Source organism: Ixodes scapularis, unplaced genomic scaffold, assembly GCF_016920785.2.
Source record: "Ixodes scapularis isolate PalLabHiFi unplaced genomic scaffold, ASM1692078v2 PGA_scaffold12__126_contigs__length_90152505, whole genome shotgun sequence".
Classification (NCBI taxonomy): domain Eukaryota; kingdom Metazoa; phylum Arthropoda; class Arachnida; order Ixodida; family Ixodidae; genus Ixodes; species Ixodes scapularis.
Genome location: NW_024609838.1, coordinates 2,191,705 through 2,217,180, shown reverse-complemented (window position 1 = coordinate 2,217,180; position 25,476 = coordinate 2,191,705). Strand labels below are relative to the sequence as shown.

At 46.3% G+C, this 25,476-nt stretch overlaps 2 protein-coding genes across 2 annotated transcripts; both read left to right on the top strand.

The window, feature by feature from the left end:
• The first annotated feature begins 257 nt into the window (after positions 1-257).
• On the top strand, positions 258-4,892 carry LOC115315750 (multidrug resistance-associated protein 1-like). Its single transcript, XM_040205815.3, has one exon. The coding sequence runs from the start codon at positions 468-470 to the stop codon at positions 4,815-4,817; it is 4,350 nt and encodes a 1,449-aa protein (XP_040061749.2). The 5' UTR covers positions 258-467; the 3' UTR covers positions 4,818-4,892.
• Positions 4,893-13,391: 8,499 nt separating this feature from the next.
• Positions 13,392-17,736, top strand: LOC115315754 (ATP-binding cassette sub-family C member 2-like). Its single transcript, XM_040205817.2, is given in 2 exon segments — positions 13,392-14,032; positions 14,034-17,736. Coding segments are annotated over 2 exon segments (4,338 nt in total). The 3' UTR covers positions 17,731-17,736.
• The last annotated feature ends 7,740 nt before the right edge of the window (positions 17,737-25,476 follow it).

Here is a 25,476-nt window from a genome sequence, read left to right as displayed (position 1 = left end):
CCAAAACGGAGAATATAAACCCTGACAATATTTTCCAATTACTCCTTCCCTTACGGGAGGAATCAATCTACGATGTTGGTTGCTTTTGCCGGAGTCCGGTACAAAGGAATATCGCATACAAAATGCTTCATTGAACATATCACAGTTTATCTTCCTCGCTGATCGTTCAGAAAAACGTTTTCTACCAATGAATATCAGCTGTGCGCTGCCTGCAGAAAGGCAATGGCTGATATAGTCCACAATCCAGCAGCATCTAGCGGCCGTACAACGTTAAGTACAAAAAGTCTGAAATCTGCTGTCGCCTGATTAGGTTCGCGGCAGTATGAGGCGTGTAGATGAGAAAGGGAACCAGCGGCGTTATCAAAAAATAGAGGCGATTAAACCTATCGCGTTCGCCTCTTTCATGGGTGTCGCTCAGAGAGGTCCTTTGAAAACGTGCTCTAGTTGCACGAACAGTGGCATCGGTGATGACCTCTTTCTGCGCTTCGCCATTTTGGGACTGGGACTATACGTGGTACTCCGAATATCCAAGGCTTACGCCATGCTTCGAGAATACAGTCCTCGCCTACACGCCCGGGATCTTTCTGGTGCTGTTTGGTCTGCTCCCTTGGCTTGTGGGACGCCGGAAAAAGCAATCTCTCAACGGCGAACCACTCTCCTGGACTTTGCTGAGCCTTTCCAGATTCGTCGTGAGCCTTTTGTTGACCCTCACCTACGGCTACTCGCTCGTCTACAAGCTGGCGTTTGATTCATCATCCGGGTCATCGGTGACGGCAGACCTTGTACACGCTGTTACCTTCGCCATCGCCTTGAAAGTTCAGCAGAACACTCGACAAAATGGACAAGGATCCTCGATGGTGCTATTCTTCTTCTGGTTGATGACTGTAGTCTGCCAGCTTCCCAAGTACTCCCGTCATCTGCAAGAAGTCTTCGCATCGGACAGTGACTTGACCGACGTCTCGAAAATCGAGTTCGCTGTATGCGCTACAAGTTATCCAATGATACTCGTCCAGCTCTTCCTGTCGTGCTGGACAGACGCCAGACAAGACACGAGAAGACCTTACCTCACCGCTGCGCCCGTGTCCTTCATTTTCATGGGATGGTTGTCACCCTTTATCTTCAGAAGAGCACGAAACAGTGTTGAGCTTGAGGATATTTACAGCATACCACCGGCCATGACGACGCGGCGAAACCATAGTAAGTGGAGTGAGCTTTGGAGCCACGAACTGAATTCAGCTGGATACGTACCTGGGGAGGGATCATATGGTGTCTCTCGAGTGATGCCTTCAATATTCCATTCACTATGGAAGGCGTATTGGAAACCTGTAGTGATGTCGTGCATTCTTGCCACACTACGAGCTGTGCTAAGAGTAATTCCAGCTCTTCTATTGCATCTCGTGACAGATTACATGGCCAAGAGCGATCCTACATGGAAAGGAGTTTTGTATGCCGTCGGGATAGTAAGCGCCAACTTTTGTTCGGGCATTCTTGCTGTCCACATCGACAGGATACTGTCATTTACTGGGCTAAATGCGAAGACTGTCATGGTGGCAGCAATTTATAGAAAGACACTTCGGCTTTCTAGCGAGTCCCAGAAAGTCTACACAATCGGGGAGCTGATCAACTTGATTTCCGTTGATGCCGATCGGATCTTCAAACTTAGTATTACTTTTGGCTATGTCGCCAGTGGAGTGCCGCTGATAATTATTACGTTAATAATATTGTGGCAGTACCTTGGAGTGGCTTGCCTCGCCGGCGTTGTTGTTATGCTCGTTATAATGCCTGTAGTGGCCATAGCGGTTAGCATCGGGAACAAGTACCAGACGGCTCAAATGAAGCTCAAAGACAAGAGGCTTAATACGATGGCAGAGATGTTGAGCAGCGTGAAGGTCCTTAAGTTGTTTGCTTGGGAAAATCTTTTTATGGACAAATGCTCATCCGTACGCGTAGAGGAGATGGGCCTGTTAAAAAAGTATTCCTACCTGACCGCTCTTAGTTTCTTCATTCTTACCTGTTCGTCTTCCATGGTTGCCCTTGTTAGCTTTGTCACATACGTTTTGATCAGTGGCGATCACGTGCTCGACGCTACGACCGCTTTCGTATCTTTGACCCTGTTTAATCAGATGCAGTTCCCTATGTTTATTATTCCAGACTTCGTTTCAAATGCGGTTCAAACTAATGTTTCCATGAAGAGGATTCGGAGGTTTCTGCTGTCTTCAGAGATAGACGACTGTTCAGTGGGTCGACGTCCAGATGATGGTGAGGCCGTTTCAGTAAAAAATGCAACGCTTTCCTGGTCAAAGGAGAGATCCCCGGCCCTGAGAAACATTAACCTCTCCATTAAGAGAGGCCAGCTGATCGCTATCGTTGGGCCCGTGGGATCTGGCAAGTCGTCTCTGCTTTCTGCATTGTTGGGAAACCTCCGAGTTTGCTCAGGAACCATAGATTGCATTGAAAGTATAGCGTATGCTCCCCAGTGTGCATGGATTCAGAACAAAACCATACGAGAAAATGTGCTCTTTACGAGTGCGTACGATTTCGAACTGTACGACATGGTTCTGAAAGCGTGTTGCCTTGAGAGAGACTTAGAAATCCTTGCAGGGGGAGACATGACAGAAATCGGCGAAAGGGGGATAAACTTAAGCGGCGGCCAAAAGCAGAGAGTTAGTCTTGCAAGAGCGGCTTACCAGAAGAAAGACCTGTATCTTTTTGATGATCCGCTGAGTGCAGTTGATGCTCATGTAGGCGCTGCCCTTTTCAAGGACCTTATCGGACCACGAGGAATGCTGAAAGACACAACAAGAATCTTAGTTACCCATAACCTTTCGGTGCTCAGTGAAGTAGATTACATTCTCGTCATGCAGGAAGGATCGATTGTTGAGTCTGGTACCTTTGAAGATCTTCAACGCGAAGGAAGTGTCCTCTCAGGGTTGCTGAAGAGCTTTTCCAAGAGGGTTCGGAGATTGACAGAAAATGAGGAAACATCTACAGATTCGAACGAGGAGTCGGAAGTAGAGGAAGAGGAGCTGGGAACGATCCTTGTGGAGAGGGAGATTGTGGAGGAAGGTTCAATCAGTCTCCAGGTATACGGAACCTACATAAAACACGCTGGACCTTTGCTGCTATTGGTCGTTTTATTTTATGCGGTTTACAGAGCAGTCGGCGCATACATGGGCATCTGGTTGAGTGAATGGACAAAAGATTCGCTGCTTCCAAGCGGCTTCCAGGACATGTCTCTGCGTACTTTTAGAATCGAGATTTACATTCTCCTCTGTGTATGCACGGCGGTTGCAAATTTTTTTGCAGTTGCAACGTTGTGGAAGGTAGCGCTCTCAGCCTCCACAACGCTTCACCAGCTGATGCTTGACAGTGTTATGAGGGCGCCTTTGTCATTTTTTGACTCCACTCCCTCCGGGCGCTTATTGAACCGTTTCGGCAAGGACGTTGAACAGCTAGATGTCCAGCTTCCGACAGCAGCACATTTCACTCTAGACTTTTTGTTGCTTTTTGCCTCATCCGTTGTGCTCATATGTATTAATCTTCCCGTATACATTTTAATTGTCATCCCGGTTGTTGTATTCTTGCTGGTCTTACGCCAGATGTACGTAGTTCCATTCCGTCAAGTTAAAAGACTAGAAACGGTCACCCGTTCTCCTGTCAACCATCACTTTTCGGAAACCATGACTGGCTTGAGCAGCGTCAGGGGCTACAGAGTTCAGCGGATCTTCCTTCGCGACAACGACGAAAAGGTGGACACCATGCAGAACTGTACTGTGAACGCACTTAATTTTGATTTCTGGATAGAAGCCTGGATGGAGGTGTCCAGTGAAGTGCTTCTGCTCTCGATGCTCCTCCTCCTCGTCACCAACCGCGACAATATTGATCCCGGAATAGCGGCCCTTCTAGTATCCTACATGCTGAATGCTATCTCCCCGTTCAACTACCTTATATTTTACTCAACGGAACTAGAAGCAACCTTGGTATCAGCCGAACGACTAGATGAGTACAGACGTCTTACTCCCGAAGCTCCATGGAGGTCAAATTGCAGTCCAGACCCGCGCTGGCCCGAGTCGGGTGCCGTGTCCTTCAAATCTTATTCGACACGATACCGGGAAGGCCTCGATCTGGTTCTGAGGGACGTTGACCTTGACGTTGGCCCCGGTGAGAAAATAGGAATTGTAGGGCGAACGGGTGCAGGAAAATCAACCATTACCTTAAGCCTTTTCCGTATTGTAGAGGCAGCGTCAGGCAAGATTGTAGTGGATGACGTGGACATTGCGACCTTAGGGCTACATGACCTACGTTCCAGGATAACCATTATACCACAGGACCCGGTTTTATTCCACGGCACTCTACGGTTTAACCTTGACCCTGCCGGGCAGCATGAAGCTGAAGAACTCTGGTCGGCACTGGACAGATCTCACCTCGGGGACGTCTTCAGGAAAAGTGGTGGTCTAGACTTCGAAGTCGCAGAAGGTGGACTCAATCTCAGTGTGGGACAGAGGCAGCTGGTCTGTCTCGCGAGGGCTGTGTTGAGAAAGACAAAGATACTTGTCCTGGACGAAGCTACTGCGTCAGTGGACATGAAGACAGACGTGCTTGTTCAGCAGACATTGAGAGACGTGATGAGCGAGTGTACTGTTCTAACTGTTGCTCACCGGCTTCACACAGTTCTCACGGCAGATCGGGTTGTTGTGATGGAGCAAGGAAAAGTTGTTGAAGTGGGTAGTCCGACAGAACTTTTGTATGATTCGACGTCATTGTTCTATGCTATGGCTCGTGAAGCAGGAGTTGTATTTCCCGGCGTCAACATGTAACCGAGACCGACTGTCTTTTAAGCATTTCAAATAGGCGTGATATTTGAGTGCAATTAAACAAACCTTGCTGGTGTTTTTTTTTTCAATCGAAACAGTTAGGTATTGTACTCTTTTGGATCATTAAACATTTCAACTAATTCGTGAATAAAAATCATATCTCAGGGTGTTTGTTTATCAGTGCGGATTTTTTTTTTGCTGAAATCGCATGTGCACAACATGCACCCTCGATATTGTAACTGTGAATGCAAGTTGTTGTAATTATATTAGTTTACCAGGTTTAGCTATATGAAGAAGGATCGATGTTTGTAAATGTATGGACCGGGGACATATTGCGTAAAGAGTGGTTTTCTACATTTCAACTTTGAACGAACGATTTCGCCCCCAACTTCTGGCATTTTGAACCATGGTTAGAAACGCTAAAAGGACGAACACAAGAGGGAAGACACGCGCGCGCTACTCACTAGTGTATTTGAAAAAAAAAAAAAATCTTCTATCATCTTTTACCGCATAATCCCCTCCCCCTAAAAAAATAAGCACTGCCCCGTTTTATGAAGAATGCATTCCACCAGTGTTGGTCGATTATCTTACCCGCTGATAGTTTAAAAGGAGAACTTGTCAAACAATGGATAGCATGGCACGTGCGTCACACTAAATTATCTCTGGTCATATGATCCGAGGAAGATAAATACCTCGCAAGTACATTATGATGGGTAGGCCACGTTGAACCTTATCACCTGAATCCGTTGTGTGCGCAATCACAAAGCGGCGATTGCGCATCCATAAGCGCTTGTCGTCAGCTCTTGATTCTCGACAGACTGAGTCATACCTGGGCAGATTACAATCGGAAATGAAATCTATCTACGCTACTCTAAAAGTAGCTAAATTGCAACTGTCGTTATTCGCACAAAAAGTAATGTATTAAATTGTTGGAGTGATAGCATTTTTACGCTCCGAAATATTTTTGTGCACTCAATATTTGACCGTTCAGGACAGAGAATAGTATATCATTTGCCATTCATCAGACGCTGTGTCTTTGTTCCACTGATTGTATTAGTCGTATGATATGGGAGCTGTGTTTTGAGTTCGATACGAGTCAGTAGTTTTACGCGTGCGCTGACGGTCACCGCACTGCCGCAGCCATTGCACTTTCCAAGCCCCACGCGCTGGCAGAAGGGCAATAATGTAGACCCTATATTTATTTTCACCTGTCAATGATTTTATGAACTAAGCACCAGGGCGTAACAGGATAATAACAAAGCAGTCGCTATTGTAAATATTCTTTCTTAATTATTCAGGCTAAAATGTAGCTAAATTACACTGTAAAAGGGTTGATAACTGGGCTAGTTGGTAATTAAACATTTGAACGGTATTTGCGCACACGTATGGAGTAGAGAGAAGAGACAAGAAAGAGCGCTACTCACAACTATATTTACTAAGATGAAGAGAAGGAAGAACATCGTCAAGATCCCCATAAAGATGACAAAAGAAAAAAAAAGAAATAGAAATATAAAACACATAGTGGGGTGTTCCCTCGCGGGCACATGCTTGACACTAGTTCTTTGTTTAAACACCAAATCCGTTGTTGGCCGTTACGTTGCCGTGGTGCAGGGTGTATTTGCATCAGTCTCGGCTCGTGCGGGGTCACCATTGTCAGAGAGGAAGACGAACACCTCATCCGTGGTCGGCTGTCGCTTTGTCATCGCGCCTGATGTACGCCGCCCAGACTGCACACAGATGGGAGCGTGAAAGGTTTGAAGAATATATTAAACGTGTGGCAGCTTAGAAGATGTCGGGTAACTCATGGGTTCGAAGGTTAATTTTCGTTATACTCACTTTCAGTCATCATCTCACACTCGTTTGGACCGCATTTATGTGTCAGTTGAAGCTGTCAGTGAGGTAACCGACTACAATGTGAAGCCAGTATTTTTTAGTGACCACAGCTTAGTGACAGTTACTTTGGGAAGCACCACGCAACCTAGAAAGATGTTAGATTGGAAACTGGGGAAAATTAATGTTAAACTGCTCAAAGATGATATTTTCGTCGAGCGTGTGACACAGGCCTTAGAAACATTATCAGCGAGGACACAGCTCAGCCTTTTAGAGCAATGGGAATACTTTAAACAAGAAGTTAAAGACTCGCAATTGAAAGATCCTCTCAGATTAATTTTTTTGGCTAAGAAAGAGGAAGAAGAGCTACACGGATACTGGCTCGAGCTACTGCGAAGCGAAAGCGAGCACCCGGGGTCATGCGCCGCAGAATTAAAGCCGATTAAAGCCAAGCTAGACAGTTTCCAGCAGGAACGTTATCGTGGAGCGGTTATACGTTCGCGATCTGAGAAGTTTCTTGTAGGGGAACAGCCCACAAGGCGCGCTTTGGGCGAGGAAAAAAAGTTTGCGCTTGCGAAGGAAATTTTAGCCATTGAACACGAAGGAGTTATCAGCAATGGCAAGGCTGTAATTCAGGACACCTTTTTGAGGCATTATGAGAGCCTCTTCGGGGGCGATAAAGAGCCAAAAAGCCAAGTTGCCCTCGATTACTTGCTTCGTAACGCGCCGAAATTATCGCTAGAATAAAAAGAATGGCTGGAAGGACCAATCACAGTAGGTGAGGTAGAGCGCGCGATTGATATTTTGCCTATGCACAAAATGCCGGGACCGGACGGACTCAGCGGAGAGTTTTAAAAGAAATTTAAAAATTATTTCCGTCCTTTTCTGCTCGAGGTAATTCGTGAAGCTTTCGAGAATAAAACGTTGCCACCTTCCTTTCTTCAAGCGCACACAGTACTGATTCCCAAGACGGACGACGTTGAGTAGCGAAAGCACGTTAGCGGATACCGCCCGATCACACTCTGCAACGTGGATTATAAAATATATGCGAGGATTTTAACTGAAAGACTTCAAAGCGTTATTTATAAATTGGTTGGAACACACCAAACATGCGGCTTCAAAGGAAGGACCATTGAAAGTAACATTCATGTAACCCGTACTATTCTCAACTTCTGTAAGTCGGAAGGGAACCAAGTTGCAGTTATTCAGATCGATCTAGACAATGCATTTGACCGCGTACGTCACGATATTCTTTGGAAAATGTTAGCTCACGCTATTGTGGGGAAAGATAATACTAGAGGGGGTAAGAATGGCGTATAGTGGATGTACGACGAAACTTGTGGTGAACAATGTTTTAACACCCAAAATACGAGTGTTGTCTTCAGTGCGGCAGGGCTGCACCTTGTCTCCACTCATGTTTGCCTTCTACCTGGAGCCTTTGTGCCTAAGTATATTGCAGAGTGAACTAGTACGTGGGCACGCCATGGGAAATACAAGTAAAAGTCCTCGCGTACGCGGACGATGTAGCGGTTTTTTGTGCAGATAAGAAAAGCGTCGGGGCATGCTTTAAATTTGTGCAGAACATTTTGTGACGCTACTGGTGCTGTGATTAACATGAACAAATGTAACGGCTTATGGCATGGCGAGCGGGCCACCACGCCCCGCCAGTTTAAAGATGTTCAGTGGAGTTGTACACCTGGCAGGTACCTCGGTGCTCCCTTTCAGCACTTAAAACAACCTTCAACTTACTGGCATAATGTTACGGCCGAATTGAAAGATCGCACAGCAAAATGGAAGTCACGTGACATGTTCATCTTTACGAGGTCCATAGTGTGAAATATGTTCTTGACTGCAAAAGTGTGGTTTCTGCTTCAAGTTTTGAACTGTTCGCGATTGAATATACAAAAAATTCACCGAGTTTTTGGATTGTTTGTATGGAAGAGCGCAGGAGAGCCAATGCGAAGAGACAGTCCCTTTCGACGCATATCCAAGAGCGTTCTCGGACTGCCTCATCTGTTTCTCCGTCAGGTTGTCTCGCGTTTCCTTTTACTACGAGACCAGACTAATCCGCTTATACAAGTGATGCTTCAAACAAGGCTGGTCGAACACATTCCTTCTTTTTTTTTGTGTCTTCCCACATTGGCCCTCCTGCTAAATTAGTGGGCTTCGTAAAAGAGGTGGTTGATTCTTTTTAATTTCTGACAGTGAGGTACTCGCTCGAATATTTATCCAATGTTTCGCGCAAAAAAATGTACCGCGACCTTATCGATAATTTGTTTCCGGCACCGCTGTACAGATCTCTTTATGCGGGTGAACCAGGGCAATACGTCCCAGTTCGTGTGAAAAAAAATGTGTATTCCTCCGTCAGTCAACACCTTTTTCTTCCGAGTACATAGTGACACCCTGCCTGACAAGCTTTGGATGAACAAACGAGGCATGATCGTCCCAGGGGGTGTTAACTATCTACTGTGCAAAGCCCCCCAAAACTATCGACCATAGGTTTCTGTACTGCTGGGACGCAGTGTTTCTTGGGGGATATCCTGCAACGAACTTTAAAAAAAGACCTGTGCTTAACACCGCATTCTATTCGTTTCCTACCAATCGGGGCAAACGAGAACCTTCCGCTTGACATGATTATGGTTCTTAGATTGTTTAGCTTGTGGAAGTCGCGGATGACAGTGAGACACGCAGAGCAATCCCCCCGGTCAGCGCCTATTTTTTTTATTGATTATGTTGTACAGGTACAGAGTGCTTACGAACAGGGCGAATACCCGCCTGAGTGGATTGGAGTGTTTGATAGCCTCACACGCCTGAAAGAATTTTAATCACCATCCACACATAAGCACTGGGTTTCCTCATTTTCAAAGTGTAAATAATGTGTAAATACATGTATGTATGTGTCTGTATTCCTGAATAAATAAAAAAAAAAACTGGTTAGCTCAGTTATTAGAGCGCTCCACTGGAAGTGGAGAGATCCTGGGTTCAATACCCAGACCAGGAGGATTTTTTCAGTCGCGCACCAGTTACCTAGCCGCGTTTGGATATTTGTGTTCGTCCTTTGTCCCTCTTGTTCTCCTTCTCTAGGGATTATTTTTGGTCATTCTTGTCCAGCTCGCTTGCACCCGGTGCATTTAATTGCGCCATAATCAAAACTCCAATATATATATTTTGTGGCAAACACTTTTCGACGAGGAGTCGAGCCACGTGGGTGTTCGTGATTGTGACTTTGCTTGTTTCTTTTTTCTGTTTTGTACGTGTTTTTTTCTCAATTCCTATGACAATATACCACTTTTTAGGCTTAGTGTTGTCAAAGGTTACATCGAAATAATGATTTATATTATTATTATTTATACTCTTTTGTGTTCTCCTGGATTGATGAATAAAAACTATTGCTGATATTGTCGCGGATGGAAAATGCTGGACGAGCGGAAACTGAAAATAAAGGTTTAATTGTCGAACTTTTGCCAGAAGCCAAAGAAAGGACGAGCTCGAGAAACCAGCGTCGAACGTCGACGGTGGCAGCGGCGAGCGACGGTGCGTCGGCGTCACAGCTGACTTGCGCGAGAGTCAGTCAGTGAATGAATCGGCAATACTGCGCTGGTAATCTCAAACGTTCAACGTATAATGCCCGAGAGTTAGCTAGGGCGAGACTGACAAGGTATGGTCATTTTGGCCCCATTATCTTTTACGCTCAGTGTAAGAACAAACATGAAACTTCTAGATGCACGAAGAAGCGTTTTTTTTTTCTTGCGGTCATGCACGCGGCAATATTTTGCATTATTTTTTTGTTATCTAAGCAGCTTTTGTGGACGCAATCGCACGTGTACAACTTGGCACACTCGAAGATTGGGCTATGTCGTATACGGTAGTGCAACACGCTTTTTGATGTCGCGTATGGCCATGCAATTAAAGGGCAACTCCGCCTCGAATGTCAAATTTAAACCAATCTCTCATGTTTCTTTATTTGGAAAAAAATATGACGACAGCCGAAATATTGCGTACTACATGGGACGCCGCAATATCTACCAAAACACATAGAGTAATGTAAATACCTGCGCTTTAGCTGGCCGCGAACGGGTATAGCTATTAGGGAGTCTTCGTAGACCGCGCTGCCCCCTCCGCTAAGCGCTCCGCAACGAAGACGTTGCTACTGCGCCTGCACAGTCAAGGCTATCGGCGCCTGCGCGCCGATAGCCTTGACTGTGAAGTTTCCGCTATCGTAGCGGGTTGCAGAGGGCCTTGCGGGACGGCGAAAACCATCTACGAAAACTCCCTATTGATGAAGCAACACTGCGCAACGCGCTGCGCTATGACGTTATCTTCCTGCAGTCTTTTCTCTTTCCATGATTTTTCCTAATGTCTCGATCAACGATTAATGTTTCTAACCCCCTTTTCTTTTCTCAATTTTTTTTTTTAGTTGTTGCGAATGTTTTTGTGCGTAAGTCTGAAAATTATCCTGAGATATTCCGCACAAGAGTCCGAATAGCGGGGTTTTGAACAATTCGTAGTTCTCTGGTGCGTGTCGTGAGACACTAACCTTATTTTGCGATGTCGAGCATGACTTGTAATGCAGCCCCACCCCCCTCAACCCCCCCCCCCCCCCAAAAAAAAAGAAAAAGAAATATGCGTTGCAATTTAAATATGCGTTTCCGCAAATTTACCACCAAAAAATAATGAAATACGTTTACAGCTTTTTGTAACGCCGATTTCGAGCGCAGCTCTTGAAAACGAGGGGGGGAGGGTATATGCTCCTCCTCATCTCTACCCTCTACTCCTCCCCTCCTCCTTCTTTCACGCGCAAAACGCGCGTCGCACGCGACTTCGGCGAAGTCACGCAACGTTTCGGCACCGTGCCGAAACGTCGCGGGTGACGTTCCGGCACCGTGACGTTTCGGTGGAAGTCACGGTGGCGTTTCGGCACGTGCACTCTCAAGAAAAAAAGCTGTAAAAAGGTGTAATACACCCGAAACCTTCATTTCGACGTACAGCGCCCTATAGTCAAAAAGACGGCACCAAGGTTTACCAGGGGCTTGATAACGGTGCGATATAACTTGTTAAATTGCTAAAGTACGTATTAAAGAGCAAAGAAAGAAAGCACGGAGCTTTTGCAGTACTGTCAAGAAAACTCCGATAATATTTTTTTGTAGTCAATAATACGTACATCAGCTATCTTAATAAGTTGTGCCACACGGCTATCAAGCCCCTTGTAAACTTTGGGGCCGCCTGTTCGATTATGGGGCGCTGTACGTTGAATTGAAGTTTTGGGGTGTATTATTTGGGACAAGGGGTGTAATAATACACCTCTTTTTCTGAGAGTGTGACTTCCACCGAAACTTCACGATGCCCAGACGTCGCAAGATGTTTTCGGCGCGGTTCACTATGGGACGCTTCCCATAATGCTCCGCGCGGTTACGCCGACGCCGACGCCAATGGCGATGCCGCTCAAGCCGGAAACGGGCGCCTGAGAGCTGTGCTCTAAAAAAACGAAGTTGAAGACACTTGTTGATGCCGTTCCCTGGATAGACTCGGGAAGGCCGCAGACTCCAAGCTTTAAGTCAAAACGACACTCTGGTCGCTTTACGCCGGATAGCTAAGAACGGGATCTACGGTCACTGGCTGCCGATGGTTTCTCCGTAAAGAACGTGAAGTTGTATATTGATCCCTTTCTTCACTGTTTGTGTACTGTCCTCCAGCCGTTCTAGCGGGTGGACAGCACATGCTTCTTGCTACGCGACATACTGCAGCGTCTGCCACACGTTTTTGCGACGAAGCCCCAAACCTAAGAAGATAACTACCGATATATCTGACAAGTCTACAGCGCTACGAAAACGAACAATTCGCAACACGTCCGGAACATCCTTGTGGAAACGCTCATACGGCCCAGGAATCTCGTGCGATATAGACGGCGAGAGCACAGGAATCTGTGCTCCCGCCGGTCTCGATATCGATGGACTTCGTACCAGCGTGCGGCCGTGTAATAGACCACTTTAAGAAAGTCCATCAAGCAACACTGGTGGTCGTCATTGCTTGGACGCGTAGCGAGTGATTGGATCCGTGTCCTCACCGAATGCTGACGTCCCACTCGTTTTCAATACCAGTTGAGCCGAGTTCACGCCAAACGATGACGCAACCCTTGTGTCCAATGCTTGCTCTGAGCACGTGTCCAAAGCAATGACATAATCGAATAATTGGCATAGCCGCTACTAGATGGCGCGCCCTTTGGAAAAGGCTTAATTACTTGTGTCTGATGGACCTTAAAAGCCCCACCATGCCAGTCGAATATGAACCGGCAAATCGCTATGCCATGTCTCAAGGGCGGATCAACCTCTCACTCTCTAAACATCCAAACGTGTGATTCGCTTTCGTATCTCGAAAAAGAAGGCCTATACTAATTTTAAGCATTTAATTACTACTTGAAATAAAGCATAAAGGTACAAACTCGACGTAGTTTAAACGATGTTACCGAAGAACATGATACTCAACTCCAGTGGGAAATGTAGAGCGAACGTTCCGACAGCTGCTCCCGCAGCCGCTCATTCCTAAAAATGCTTCCGGGGTTGAATAGGACGTTGCCCTTTGGAAGAAATTGTTTTTGTATTTCTGCATCTCACTGCTTGTGTAGTTTACATCCACAGTTTTGATGGTGCCGCAGAGCTCACACTCCCCGCTATGACTTCGTACGAATGAAGTGTGATCACCATGAAGTGTTAACTCGTCCTCAACTACTGCACAACAAAAAAGTGAGTGATGCTCCCTTTCTGCAACTCGCCTTTGTGGCACCTGAATTACACGTGGTACTCGGAATACCCAAGGCTGACCTCATGCTTCGAGACTACAGTCCTTGCCTACATTCCGCTGGCTGTCCTTGTGCTGTTTGGCTTCATTTCGTGGCCCGTGGGACTACGGAATACGCAGCATTTCTACGGAAAAGCACTCTCCTGGACAACGCTCGGTCTGTTCAGATTCGTTGCAAGCCTTCTGTTGACCCTCACTCACGCCATCTCGCTCGCGTACAAGCTTGCTACTGGAGCATCCTCTGTGTCATCGGTGACGGCAGACCTTGTACATACCGTCACCTTTGCCCTTACGCTGAAAGTTCAAGAGAAGAATCGAAAGAAGGGAATAGGATCTTCGATGTTGCTGTTTTTCTTCTGGTTGGCGGCGGTTGTCTGCAGGCTGCCCGAGTTCTTCCGCTACATGTGGGAAGTCTTCGCGTCGGACCGTGACTTGCCTGATGTTTCGGAATTCGAAATGGCTGTGGTTGCTTCATGTTATATATTGGTTTGCTTGCAATTGCTGCTGTCCTGTTGGACCGACGCGAAGCAAGACGTGAAAAGACCATACCTCACCGCACCACCTGTATCCTCGCTTCTATTCGCATGGTTTTCACCTCAAAAAATCGCGGCGCCCTCTCCAGCTTGAAGTTATATACGACATACCACCGGACATGAAAACCAAACCAAGTCATAGTACGTGGAGTGAACTTTGGAGCAAGGAACTGAGTTCAGCTGGATACATGCCAGGAGATGGATCATGCATTTCTGGGGCGCCACCTTCAATGCTCAGGTCACTCTGGAAAGTGTACTGGAAGCCTGTGGTGTTTTCGTGCCTCCTTGCCACATTACGAGCTGTGGTGAAGATCGTCCCAGCTCCATTGTTACATTTTCTGATAAGCTACATGGTGGGAAACGATCCTACTTGGATAGGAATTGCGTACGCCCTCGGTATAGTAAGCGCGAACTTTGGTTCCAGCCTGCTTGCTGTTCACATAGACCGAACACTAAGCGTTACGGGGCTAAATGTGAAGACTGTCATGGTGGCGGCCATTTATAGAAAGATACTCCGGCTTTCTAGCGAGTCGCAGAGATGCTACGGAATCGGGGAGCTGATCACGTTGATTTCCGTTGACGCTGATCGGATCTTCAGACTTAGTATAACTGCTGGCTATGTGGCGGGTGGAGTGCCGCTGATCATTATCTCAGTCGTCCTTCTGTGGCAGTATCTTGGAGGAGCGTGCCTCGCCGGCGTTGCTGCCATACTCGTCATAATGCCTTTGATGGCACTAGCGGTCAGCCTCGGCAACAAGTACCAGACTAAACAAATGAGACTGAAAGACAAGAGGCTCAAAACTGTGGCAGAGATGTTGTCAAGCGTGAAAGTTCTCAAGTTTTTCGCCTGGGAAAAGCTATTCATTGACAAGTGCACTTCTTTGCGATTAGATGAGATGGGTCTGCTCAAGAAATATTCGTACCTAAATGCTTTTAGTTTCTGTATTCTTAAGTGTTCGTCTTCTATAGTTGCTCTTGTCAGCTTTGTGACTTATCTGGAAATCAGCGACGATAACATTCTGGACTCCACGACCGCCTTTGTTTCTTTGACCCTATTCAACCTAATGCAGTTCCCCATATTTATAATTCCAGACTTTATTTCGAATGCGGTTCAGACGAGCGTTTCAATGCTGAGAATTCGAAAGTTTTTGCTATCTTCTGAAGTAGAGAACTGTTCATTTGGTCACCAACTGAATGTAGGCGACGTAGTCTCGGTGAAAAACGCAACACTTTCTTGGTCGAAGGACGAAACTCCGGTGTTGAACAATATTACCCTGACCGTCAAGACCGGTCAATTGATCGCAGTTGTTGGGCCCGTAGGTTCTGGCAAGTCCTGCTTGCTTTCTGCATTGTTGGGGAACCTCCGGGTTTGCTCAGGAACTGTTGATTGCATCGAAAGTATAGCGTACGCTCCTCAATGTCCGTGGATTCAAAACAAAACCATACGAGAAAATATTCTCTTTACGAGTGCGTACGACGACGAACTGTACGAAATGATACTGAAGGTGTGTTGCCTCGAGAAAGACTTGGATATTCTTCCCGGTGGAGGCTTAACGGAAATCGGAGAAAAAGGAATCAACTTAAGCGGTGGTCAGAAACAGAGGGTGAGTCTAGCAAGAGCAGCCTTCCAGAGGAAAGACCTTTATCTTTTTGACGATCCGCTAAGCGCAGTCGACGCCCACGTCGGCGCTTCCCTTTTTGAGGACCTTATCGGACCACGAGGAATACTGAAGGAAACAACAAGAATCTTGGTTACTCATAACCTTTCGGTGCTCAATGAGGTTAGCTATATCGTAGTCATGCAGAAAGGCTCGATCGTTGAGTCTGGTACCTTTGAAGATCTTAAGCAAGAAGGGAGTGTTCTTTCAGGTTTATTGAAAAACGTTTCCAGTATGGTTGGAGAAATGAATGAGGACAGGGACGTTTTTACAGACACAAGTAAGGAGTCCAAACTTGAGAAAGATAAGCTGAATATCACCCTTGTGGAGAAAGAGACAATGGAAGAGGGTTCAATCAGCCCCCAAATATATCGAACCTACATAAGGCACGCTGGATCTATGCTGATTGTGGTTATTTTGTTTTATGCCATCTACAGAGCAGTCGGTGTGTACATGGGGATCTGGCTGAGCGAATGGAGCAACGATTCACTCGTTCCAGGAGGTACACAGGGCATATCTCTGCGCGCCTACAGAATCGAGGTTTACTCAGTTCTTTGTATTTCTATGGCTGTTGCTAATTTTATTGCTGTCGCGTTATTGTGGAAAGTAGTGCTCTCAACCTCCACAACTCTTTTCCAGTTGGGGCTCGAAGGTGTGATGAGAGCACCTTTGACATTTTTTGATGCTAATCCTTCTGGGCGCTTATTAAACCGCTTCGGTAAAGACGTAGACGAGATGGATGTGCAACTTCCAACCGCAGCTCAGTTTACTCTCGATTTTCTGTTACTGTTTGTGTCATCGGTCATTCTTATATGCATATATATTCCCACTTACATTTTGATCGTCATTCCGGTTACCGTGGTTCTGATTGTTTTACGTCAAACGTACGTGGTCCCATTTCGCCAAATGAAAAGATTAGAAGCGGTGACGCGTTCTCCAGTCAACCATCATTTTTCGGAAACCGTGACGGGTTTGAGCAGCATCAGGGGTTATGGTGTTCAGGGTATATATTTACGTGACAACGACGAAAAACTGGACACCATGCAGAAATGTACTATGAACGGCCTTTATTTCGAATACTGGATAGAAATCTGGATGGACCTGGCTTGTGAAGCTCTTGTGGGCTCGATGCTCCTTCTGGTTGTTACCAACCGCGACAAGATTGATCCTGGAACAACGGGCCTTCTGGTGTCCTACATGCTGGGCGCAATGAGCCCGATCATCTATATGATGTTTTACTCAACGGAACTAGAAGCGACATTGATATCTGCCGAACGACTGGATGAATACAGGCGTTTGACTCCCGAAGCACCCTGGACGTCAGATTTTAGTCCGGACCCTTGTTGGCCTCGGTCTGGTGCGGTGTCCTTCAAGTCTTACTCGACTCGATATCGAGATGAATTAGACCTGGTTTTGAAGAGCGTTCATCTCGACGTGCACCCCGGCGAGAAGATTGGAATTGTAGGACGAACAGGGGCAGGTAAATCAACACTAACCCTAAGCCTTTTTCGTATTATTGAGGCGGCAGCAGGCAAGATCCTGGTGGATGACGTAGACATTGCTACCTTAGGGTTACACGAACTCCGCTCCAGGATAACCATCATACCACAGGACCCAATTCTATTTCACGGCACTTTACGATTCAACCTTGACCCGGCCGGACAGCACGATACTGAAGACCTCTGGTCAGCACTAGACAAATCTCACCTTGGCGATTTTTTCAGGGTAGGTGATGGTCTTGACTTCGAAATTGCAGAGGGCGGACTTAACCTCAGCGTGGGCCAGAGGCAGCTGGTCTGTCTCGCGAGGGCTGTGTTGAGAAAGACAAAAATACTCGTCCTTGACGAAGCCACCGCATCAGTGGACACGAAGACGGATTTGCTCGTTCAGCAGACGCTGAGAGATGTGATGAGTGGGTGCACAGTGTTGACAATTGCTCATCGTCTTCACAGTGTTCTGGCGTCCGATCGCGTTGCTGTGATGGATCAAGGAAGAGTTGTTGAAGTCGGTAGTCCGTCAAAACTCCTGGATGATAAGAGGTCATTGTTCTATGCTATCGCTCTTGAAGCGGGAGTTGTGTTTAACTGCGCTGAAGTGTGAGACCATCATTATTTTGAACACTGTGGACGCGTTGAAATTGACAGTTGCACTTTTTTGTAGCATTTAAGTATCGCAGTTATTTTATTGCAACTGAATGTTTGTTTCGAATGGAAAAACGTCTGATGTCGTGCTTTACTTGTTTATTGGTGCATAACTTTTCTAGGCAATCGCGCGTGCACGGCAGTAAGCGTGAGGCTTGATATTGTATTCAGTGCTACAGTGTTAGTGTGAACAAGCTATGTCTGTTGTTTCCTACTGATTTCATAGACTTCCTCGATGGTCCTCAAAACTGGTGCTCTCTTTGCAGGGGCTATTAAAAAAATACCTTGAGCGGTAAAATGTGGTTGTCTGAATACTCTGTTGGGGCTAAAGACAAGAATTCCTCGATGTGGTCTTTTTGCTAATTAAAACGTGCAGTGTACTTAAAGATCTACTTGAATTTCAAGAATAAATATATTTACTAAAGCTGCACTAGTATAGTCAAAAAGAGTTAATATGCAATTTAATTATTTTTGTTTACATAAAATTATTGCGTAAACGACTTCACTTGCACCTTCTAATATCAAGGAAGATGTGCTCGAGAAACAACCATGTCTGCGTCCCACGAGGAGGACTTACCCCAAAATCTGGCGGGTCATTTTCTCCGCCGATCTTCATATAGACATCTTCGCTAAACAGATATCAAATCAAAGCAGGCGTCATATCGGGCGATAACTGACATGATGAGCTGTCGAGCGGCTCATCTCGCAAGCGACTCACTCGGCTGCGAGTAGTTTTGCTTGATATCTCGTGGGACACGAGACGGACTTCTGGCAAAGCACTTTTTGCTTTGGTCACAAACTTAACAAATTTGGATTGTGTTAGATGTACTTATAGGTTCCCGCGAAGCACTCGGAAAGAGCCAATCGCTACAATTTGCGCTGTGGCCCTAAGAATGACGTTAAGCCATGTTCCGCGCCACAGCGGAAACTGTTTTTGATAGGTCTGGACGTTATATCAGCCTCGTCACTTGCCGACCTCCATCTGTAGATTGTGGCGATTAAATCCCCCGAGTGCTTTGTGGGAAAGTAGACGCTGCAGTTTCACCGTGAAGCGTTTGTTGGCTAGTTGCTCTGGAGTTCATGAAGCCGTGGCCTGTGACGTCCCATAATGCAACGCACGCAGTGTTGTCACACACCGACACACCAATTCCCTTTCTCTGCCAAATTTAGAGGGGAAGTTGAACTGGTGTATAGGTGACGTGACATCTGGTCACGTGACGTCAATTACCCCGCTTAATTTAGCGGGGAAAACCTTTAATTACCCCGCTAAATATCACGTGACCTTATATCACGTGACATACACTGCAATTTAGTTTGTCCTCTAAATTTAGCGCTAAAATCGAAGGACCCATGAAACGATTTTCGGACTTCCGGCCAAATAAGATGGCGTTTAGGGATGCCCCTCAGCTCATACAATGTTTCCCGGGTTACGTGCGCATGACGCGCCGCGGGGCACGCCGGTCTTGTCCTTTCCTTAGCACTGTGGACGTTGCTACAGCGAGAGCAGATTCTCCCCTCTCTTCCCATTAATAGGCTGCTAAGACCGGCCATTTTGACGGTGTGGAATGCACATTGCAAATAACCCTGGAAGCTAGCCATCAGCACGCGCTCAGCAGTCGCGCACACAGCTATGGCCGCCAGTGAATACTTCCTGTACTCTGTTTCACCTTGTGTTGTACCGCAGGAAAGGCTACAAGCGCGAGCTCCTTGCTCCATGGCACACTTCGGCGGCACAAGCTCTCGTGCACCAAGGGCAGCTGCCAACGCTATGAGCTCGCGCTTCTAGCCTTCGCTGCGGTACAACATAAGGTGAAACGGAGTATAGTTGCAGGCAGGCGAACCAGGCGCACGAGAAAGGAAACGAACCACGCAGCTGCCGAAACGTGGTTTTTAAATCGCGTTGATCACACCGCTCGTCCGGTAGCAGCCAGCCAACGTTGCTAGGCAGCGGAGCAGCAGGGAGGGGATGCTTTGACTTACTCCGAATAGATGGCGCTGCGAAAACTTCGTGTACTGAACAAGAATATAAAACTTTCGATTCATTTGTTTATGTTGGAACTAAATCATTTCTAAACGTTACCATTAAACTGATAATATACTTGTTCAAAAGCGATCTCAATAACCGCACCCGCCGTGACGTCACAAAGTTAGTTCCTATGGCCGCTGTACGTGAAGTCAATTCAAGAAATAGTTCCTTTTTGTTTTTGTGGTCACGCAGCGCATTCGCGACATTTCGAGAGAAGTGGTCGTGTTTTATGGTCCTTGTGCTAAAGTAAACAAAAAAGGGTAATAAGGTGCACGTTAATCTTTCGATGTTAAAATTGTTTCGTGGGCCCTTTAACGTCACGTGACCTACACAGCAATTCAGTTGCCCCGCTAAATTTAACGGGGAAATTGACGTCAAGTAACCTGATGTCACGTGATGGTAGAACGTTTCACGTGTGCAACAGAGCTGCTCATCAATTTGCCATACAATTGTTTGTAGAGTGCAGTACTGAACGGGGTGGTTAATATTGAGCTCAGAGGTTCAATCTCGTGTCGGGGCAAATAAGTCACCGTCGTCCCACGTTTGCCTATGCACGACCTCCGGCATTTTTGGATCACGAGGCGCCAGGCGTTCCTTAAAATGTCAGTAACATCTTAAGGGCAGTATTAATTTCTCGGGCGTCACGAAATCAAAAACGGAAGCAGTGCATTTGGACGCTAACCATGTTAACAATCAAAGTGGAAATTACACGGAACGCGGAGAGAGAGCCAGTCTATACACGGGCGTAAATCCCTGTAATAGCGACAGTCTCATCTTCCCGGTTAGGCCTAGCTGCTTCGTCAGTGAACGAAGATCAATACAGTAAAATGGAGAACAGAAAATCCTTCAAATATCGATGTCTTCGATCACTGTCACTGGTGGATGTCGTCCCGCGGTAATTCTCGGCCGTTCGGAGTCGGACACACTATATACAGCGTGTCCACGAACCCGGGGCATGTCTTTAAAGTTAGCGCATATTTCAGCTTGGTAACGTATAGTTACAGTGACTTAAAGGGGATAGTGTAGTTACCACCCAGCCTCTACCATGCATCGGGAACGGCCATCCCTTGGAAGTCGGTGTAGGTGGCGCTTCGATACGCAGCTCCGTTAGGGTGCCTCAATCGGCCTGCAGATAGAGGCACCCTAACACGCTTCATAACTGATATAAATAACTTAAAAACAATTACCTGTTTCCAGTGAACTTCAAACGACATAATTTGTGTTTGAAGGTGAATAAAATGGTGAAACTAGCAGACGACAGTGTAGTCGACAGCTGCGCGAATCGGCCGGAGCTGGCCGGAGCCGAGCGGAGCAAGCGGCCAAGCCGGAGCCATAGCCGGAACGACGGTGCTCCAAGCGCCAGCGCCACCCGCGGCCGTCTTCCAACACTGTGCCGCTTCTCCGGTTTCGTTCGTTACGCTACCCCCTTTAAGCCACTGTAGTATAGTGCTGCGATTTTCCACAGAGGTGCCGAAAGGTAGTAGAAGCATCGCATCAAATTTTGTAAAAACGAAATTACCTAAATAAAAAGTAAAAAAAAGAAAGAAGTAATTCATTTTGAAAAACAGCGCGAATACCACACGGACAAGAAGGAGGAACACACAGGACGAGGCGTCCTGTGTGTTCCTCCTTCTTGTCCGTGTGGTATTCCTGTGTGTTCCTCCTTCTTGTCCGTGTGGTATTCGCGCTGTTTTTCAAAATGAATTCATACCAACTCGCCCAACTTTCCATTCTAGAAAGAAGTAACTGATTTCTTTGCCTACGGCGGTCGTCTGCTATCCAGGCGTCCTTCGACTGACGCAACAACCGACAGATGGCGGCAGCAGCTTTGGCCGAAAGATTACTGCCAAGTCGTTCCAAAAGCAGACGACATGTAGCTGAAATTACTTGAAATACTATCGGTTTTATTTTGTTTGTGTCCAGCTAACCTGTTTTATTGAGCGCATGACAGTTTTGATGGAAAAACAGTATTTTTTGGCGCGATCGGGCAGTAAGGGCTCACACACTTGCAACCGAGTAGGACCGCTTGAGACAAAACCAGTTTTTAAGCCTTTTGCAATGGCTTCAGCTCCGCAGCAGCGCGTGTGGTCCTAAGCCGAAGCAAAAGGCTTAAAAAACGATCTTGTCTCAGTCTGTCCTACTCGGTTGGAAGTGTGCGCACGGGCCTTAAACGTGCCCTGAGGAGGTTTCTGAGCTTCCCTAAATATGGCGATAACTCACTATGCGGGCTCTAAGTATCCTAGAAATTTATAAATCATAACGAACCGCGGCCAATTCGCCTATTAAAAAAAGAAACAAAAAAAACTCAAAGATCGAATTTACTGAGGATATCTCCGGCGATGGGAGGAGCATTGTTCCGGCAGCCCGGACGACACATGACCAACAAAAACGCGACATTTCGTTGAGATTGCAAACGCTGTTATTACAAAATGTGTATGATTTTGCAGATGATAAAAGCAAATAAGAGTAGTCGAAAAATGTTAATTTTTCGCAGAGAGGGAGCGTAATAATGCAAAAGTCGTCTGAAAAACAGCGCACTATGTTTTTTTGTTTGTTTTTTGTCTTCCGCGGGAGTGATGTGTCCGGTCGGCAGCTCTCGAGCGTTCGGGCGCGTGCTCGCTGGGTTGAATTGTAGCCCGGGCTGTATGGGCAACAAGCTGCGCGCATTCGATATATCACTCCGCAGTTCCACCGGTTGGAGGCGCGAGGATCCTTCGCTTTCAATTGGCTGACAGTGGTTCTGGTTTCGTAACATGCTCCTTCCATCGCCGTTGATGTCCTCGGTGTGTTGCGATCCTTGAGTGTTTTTTTGAAACGGAAAATAGGCTTCGTATCGTCATGATTTAGAGATTTCTAGGATGCTTGGAGCCAGTAAAGGGAGTTATCGCAGTACTTAGACCACCTTCAGAAACCTCCTCACGGCACTTTTAAGCTCGCGTAGAGGGCCTGTATTACAGAAGCCGCGTTTGCAATAAGAGCTGCGAGGACGTCTAGGAAGCGTTGATCGTCTGCAGATGTCTCCACCTTCCCGCCTGCTTTCCCCCTCGCCGCGTAAAACGCAGTGCATGCGCACTCGCGACCAATCTCCGCCAGAGGCGTCCGCCATTAAATTGCGAACGCTCCCCAGGGTTTGACCGGACCCTCTCTACAATACAGGCTCCCTGAGAGCGGCCGCCCTCTGTCGGTCGTTGCGCCAGTAAGAGGGCGAGTGGATAGCAGACGGTCGCCGTAAAAAGAAAAACAAAATAAGTTATCGTTTTTTTTTTGTTTTTTTTACTTTTAACTTATGTAAGTATGTTCTTTGAACTTTTGATGCGGTGCTTTTACCACCTTTGGGCACCTCTTTGGTGAGTCGGAGTTTGATACCTTACCAAGCAGACTTATGGGGTCACTTTAAAGGTGTCCCCCGAATTTGTGGATACCCTGTATTGAAGCTAATTTGGATCGACGCCGCGCCGCCCACGAACGAGCGTACACATGCAAGTTGGTAGAGTGTTCCGCTTGTTCGCTGCACCGTAACAGCTTGGCGTCAGAGGGTGTGTTCTCCGACTGTCGGAAAACAAGTGGGCGGCGGAAATGTTTCCGGGTGACGAAAACATTTTTTTTCCCGACAGTTGCTATTGCCTCAATGTGACAGCTTGCCGAAAACTTGTTTTGCTTCATGTTCACGGACGAAGTTTTCCAGCTGCATTCGCTAAAGTAACTAAATGACGAAGCCAGAGTAGAACCTCCATAAGTTGGTGACCGCCCCCCACCCCCTAATCTTTCTAAGGAAAGCTTTGCTACGAAAAGCAATGACATATACCGTTTTTTTTTTTCTTAGCAAGAAATGTTTAGTTTTGGGTGAAATGGCAAATATCTTACAAATAGATATGGCCAACGCTTTGCCCGTGATCTGAATTCCTTTCGTGCTGCGTGGGTTGAAGCGCTTCGCAACCCAAAATGATCGAGATCTGGTATCGCCCCTCAGCGTACCGTTCTTCATGTCCGCCATTCTTGGCACTCGCAAGTTTCTTGCGCATCATCCATCAACTAGCCCAAATGGCCTTGTTACGGGTTCACTTTAAATTTATTTATTTTGAGAGTTCCCCCCGTGGAGGGCGGACGTGAAGGCGTGGTGCCTTACAAAGCCTCTGCCCCTTAAAACTCAGCAGCTCAAGAAAGTTACGTAATACCCACATACTAAACCAATCAACGCAACAGGGAAAAGTGAACGTCGGGTCATTGTTTGGTAAAGGAAACTATAAATAAAGGTCAGTAAATGGCGGTCGTATTACAACTAAAACCAAGACAGTACATAAAAGAGACAAAGTAGGATACAATCGTATCATATATATTTCTGACAAATGAGCTACACCCAGAGCAGTACATTCAGATGTGATTACGATGGAAACATTTTTTTTAATTGATTCCATATGGTGAATATGTTCGCTTCTTTATTCAAGCTTCTGAACATTTGCTCCGATTTGTATACAGAACAATACAATTTAGGTATTTTTTTTATCCAAACACTTATCGGAGACACAGCCACGCGTGCATTATTTTTGTACGGCACACTCGAAGCGCGACGCTCAATGGGATCCCCACGAAATTGCTTTGCACTTTGGGTTCAAGTAAAGCGGTTTTACGCAGGGAGTGATTGATATGGAGGCGGAGATTGGAACCGTTAAATTTGATCAATGCTTTTTTTATTTTTTTGTTGGAATGTCGTTCGGAATAATTTGAGTGTCCATCTAAACAGACTCACTGCCACGCATACCTCGGGAAGATTCACCCGTGAGTGCACTTACTCAACTCACTCACCCTCACCGATCAGGCTTGAAATGAGGGTAGACTCGTACGTAACGAGTTTCAAGTCACGGATCACCCGTACTCAATTACATTTTATTTAAACTTTTTAACGCTTCAGTTACTCTCTTTCTGCAATAACGTTCCCTGTAATTCAATTACTATATTTCTTTATCCAATTACGAGGAATCAATTATATATTTCCGAAAGAGTTAAGATTGTGGACTTGAGCACTTTTAACTAAAAAATCGCTCTTACTGCCCGTGCGTCACTCCTCTATGTTGCACCAACGTTGGACACCTTTTTGTTTACTCCTATACAACTAAAAAAAGACACAAATATACCAGACGGATTAGAATGTGAACGCACTCAGCGACGTTGTGACTGTCGAGCTTTCGAGAGTGCCTCGTTTCCTGCGTACGGGTTGTTACGATCCCCGTTTTGCGCGGCATAGACGACATATGTGTTCTGCACTGACCTCATCTTTGTTTGTTATTTAACATCAGGCAACGTCAGGCACGTACGCAGACTGCAGGGGCGAAAAGTAAAAAAAAAAATGTTAGAGTTGATGGGGCCTGTGTAGCTTTTTCTAACGCAAGTGGGCGTTATAGCCTGATTACGAGGGTCTACCACTGTCACGTGGCAATACAGCCGAGAGAAAAAGAAAGAATTGGCGACATTATCAAAGGTGTGCGGTGCATAATTTTATCGAGAAAGTCCGTCGCGGTAAGAAAAGGGAGGCTTCAGGCATTTATGTGTTTCTCGACTTTTTCGCGTTTCATCAAAATTTGCATGTACATTTTTTTTTTTTTTTGCCGCCAAAGACAGTTGTCAAGGTCTCTTAAAGTGGAATTGGCTTAACGGTTGGGCGGCGAACGGTCTTTAAGAAAA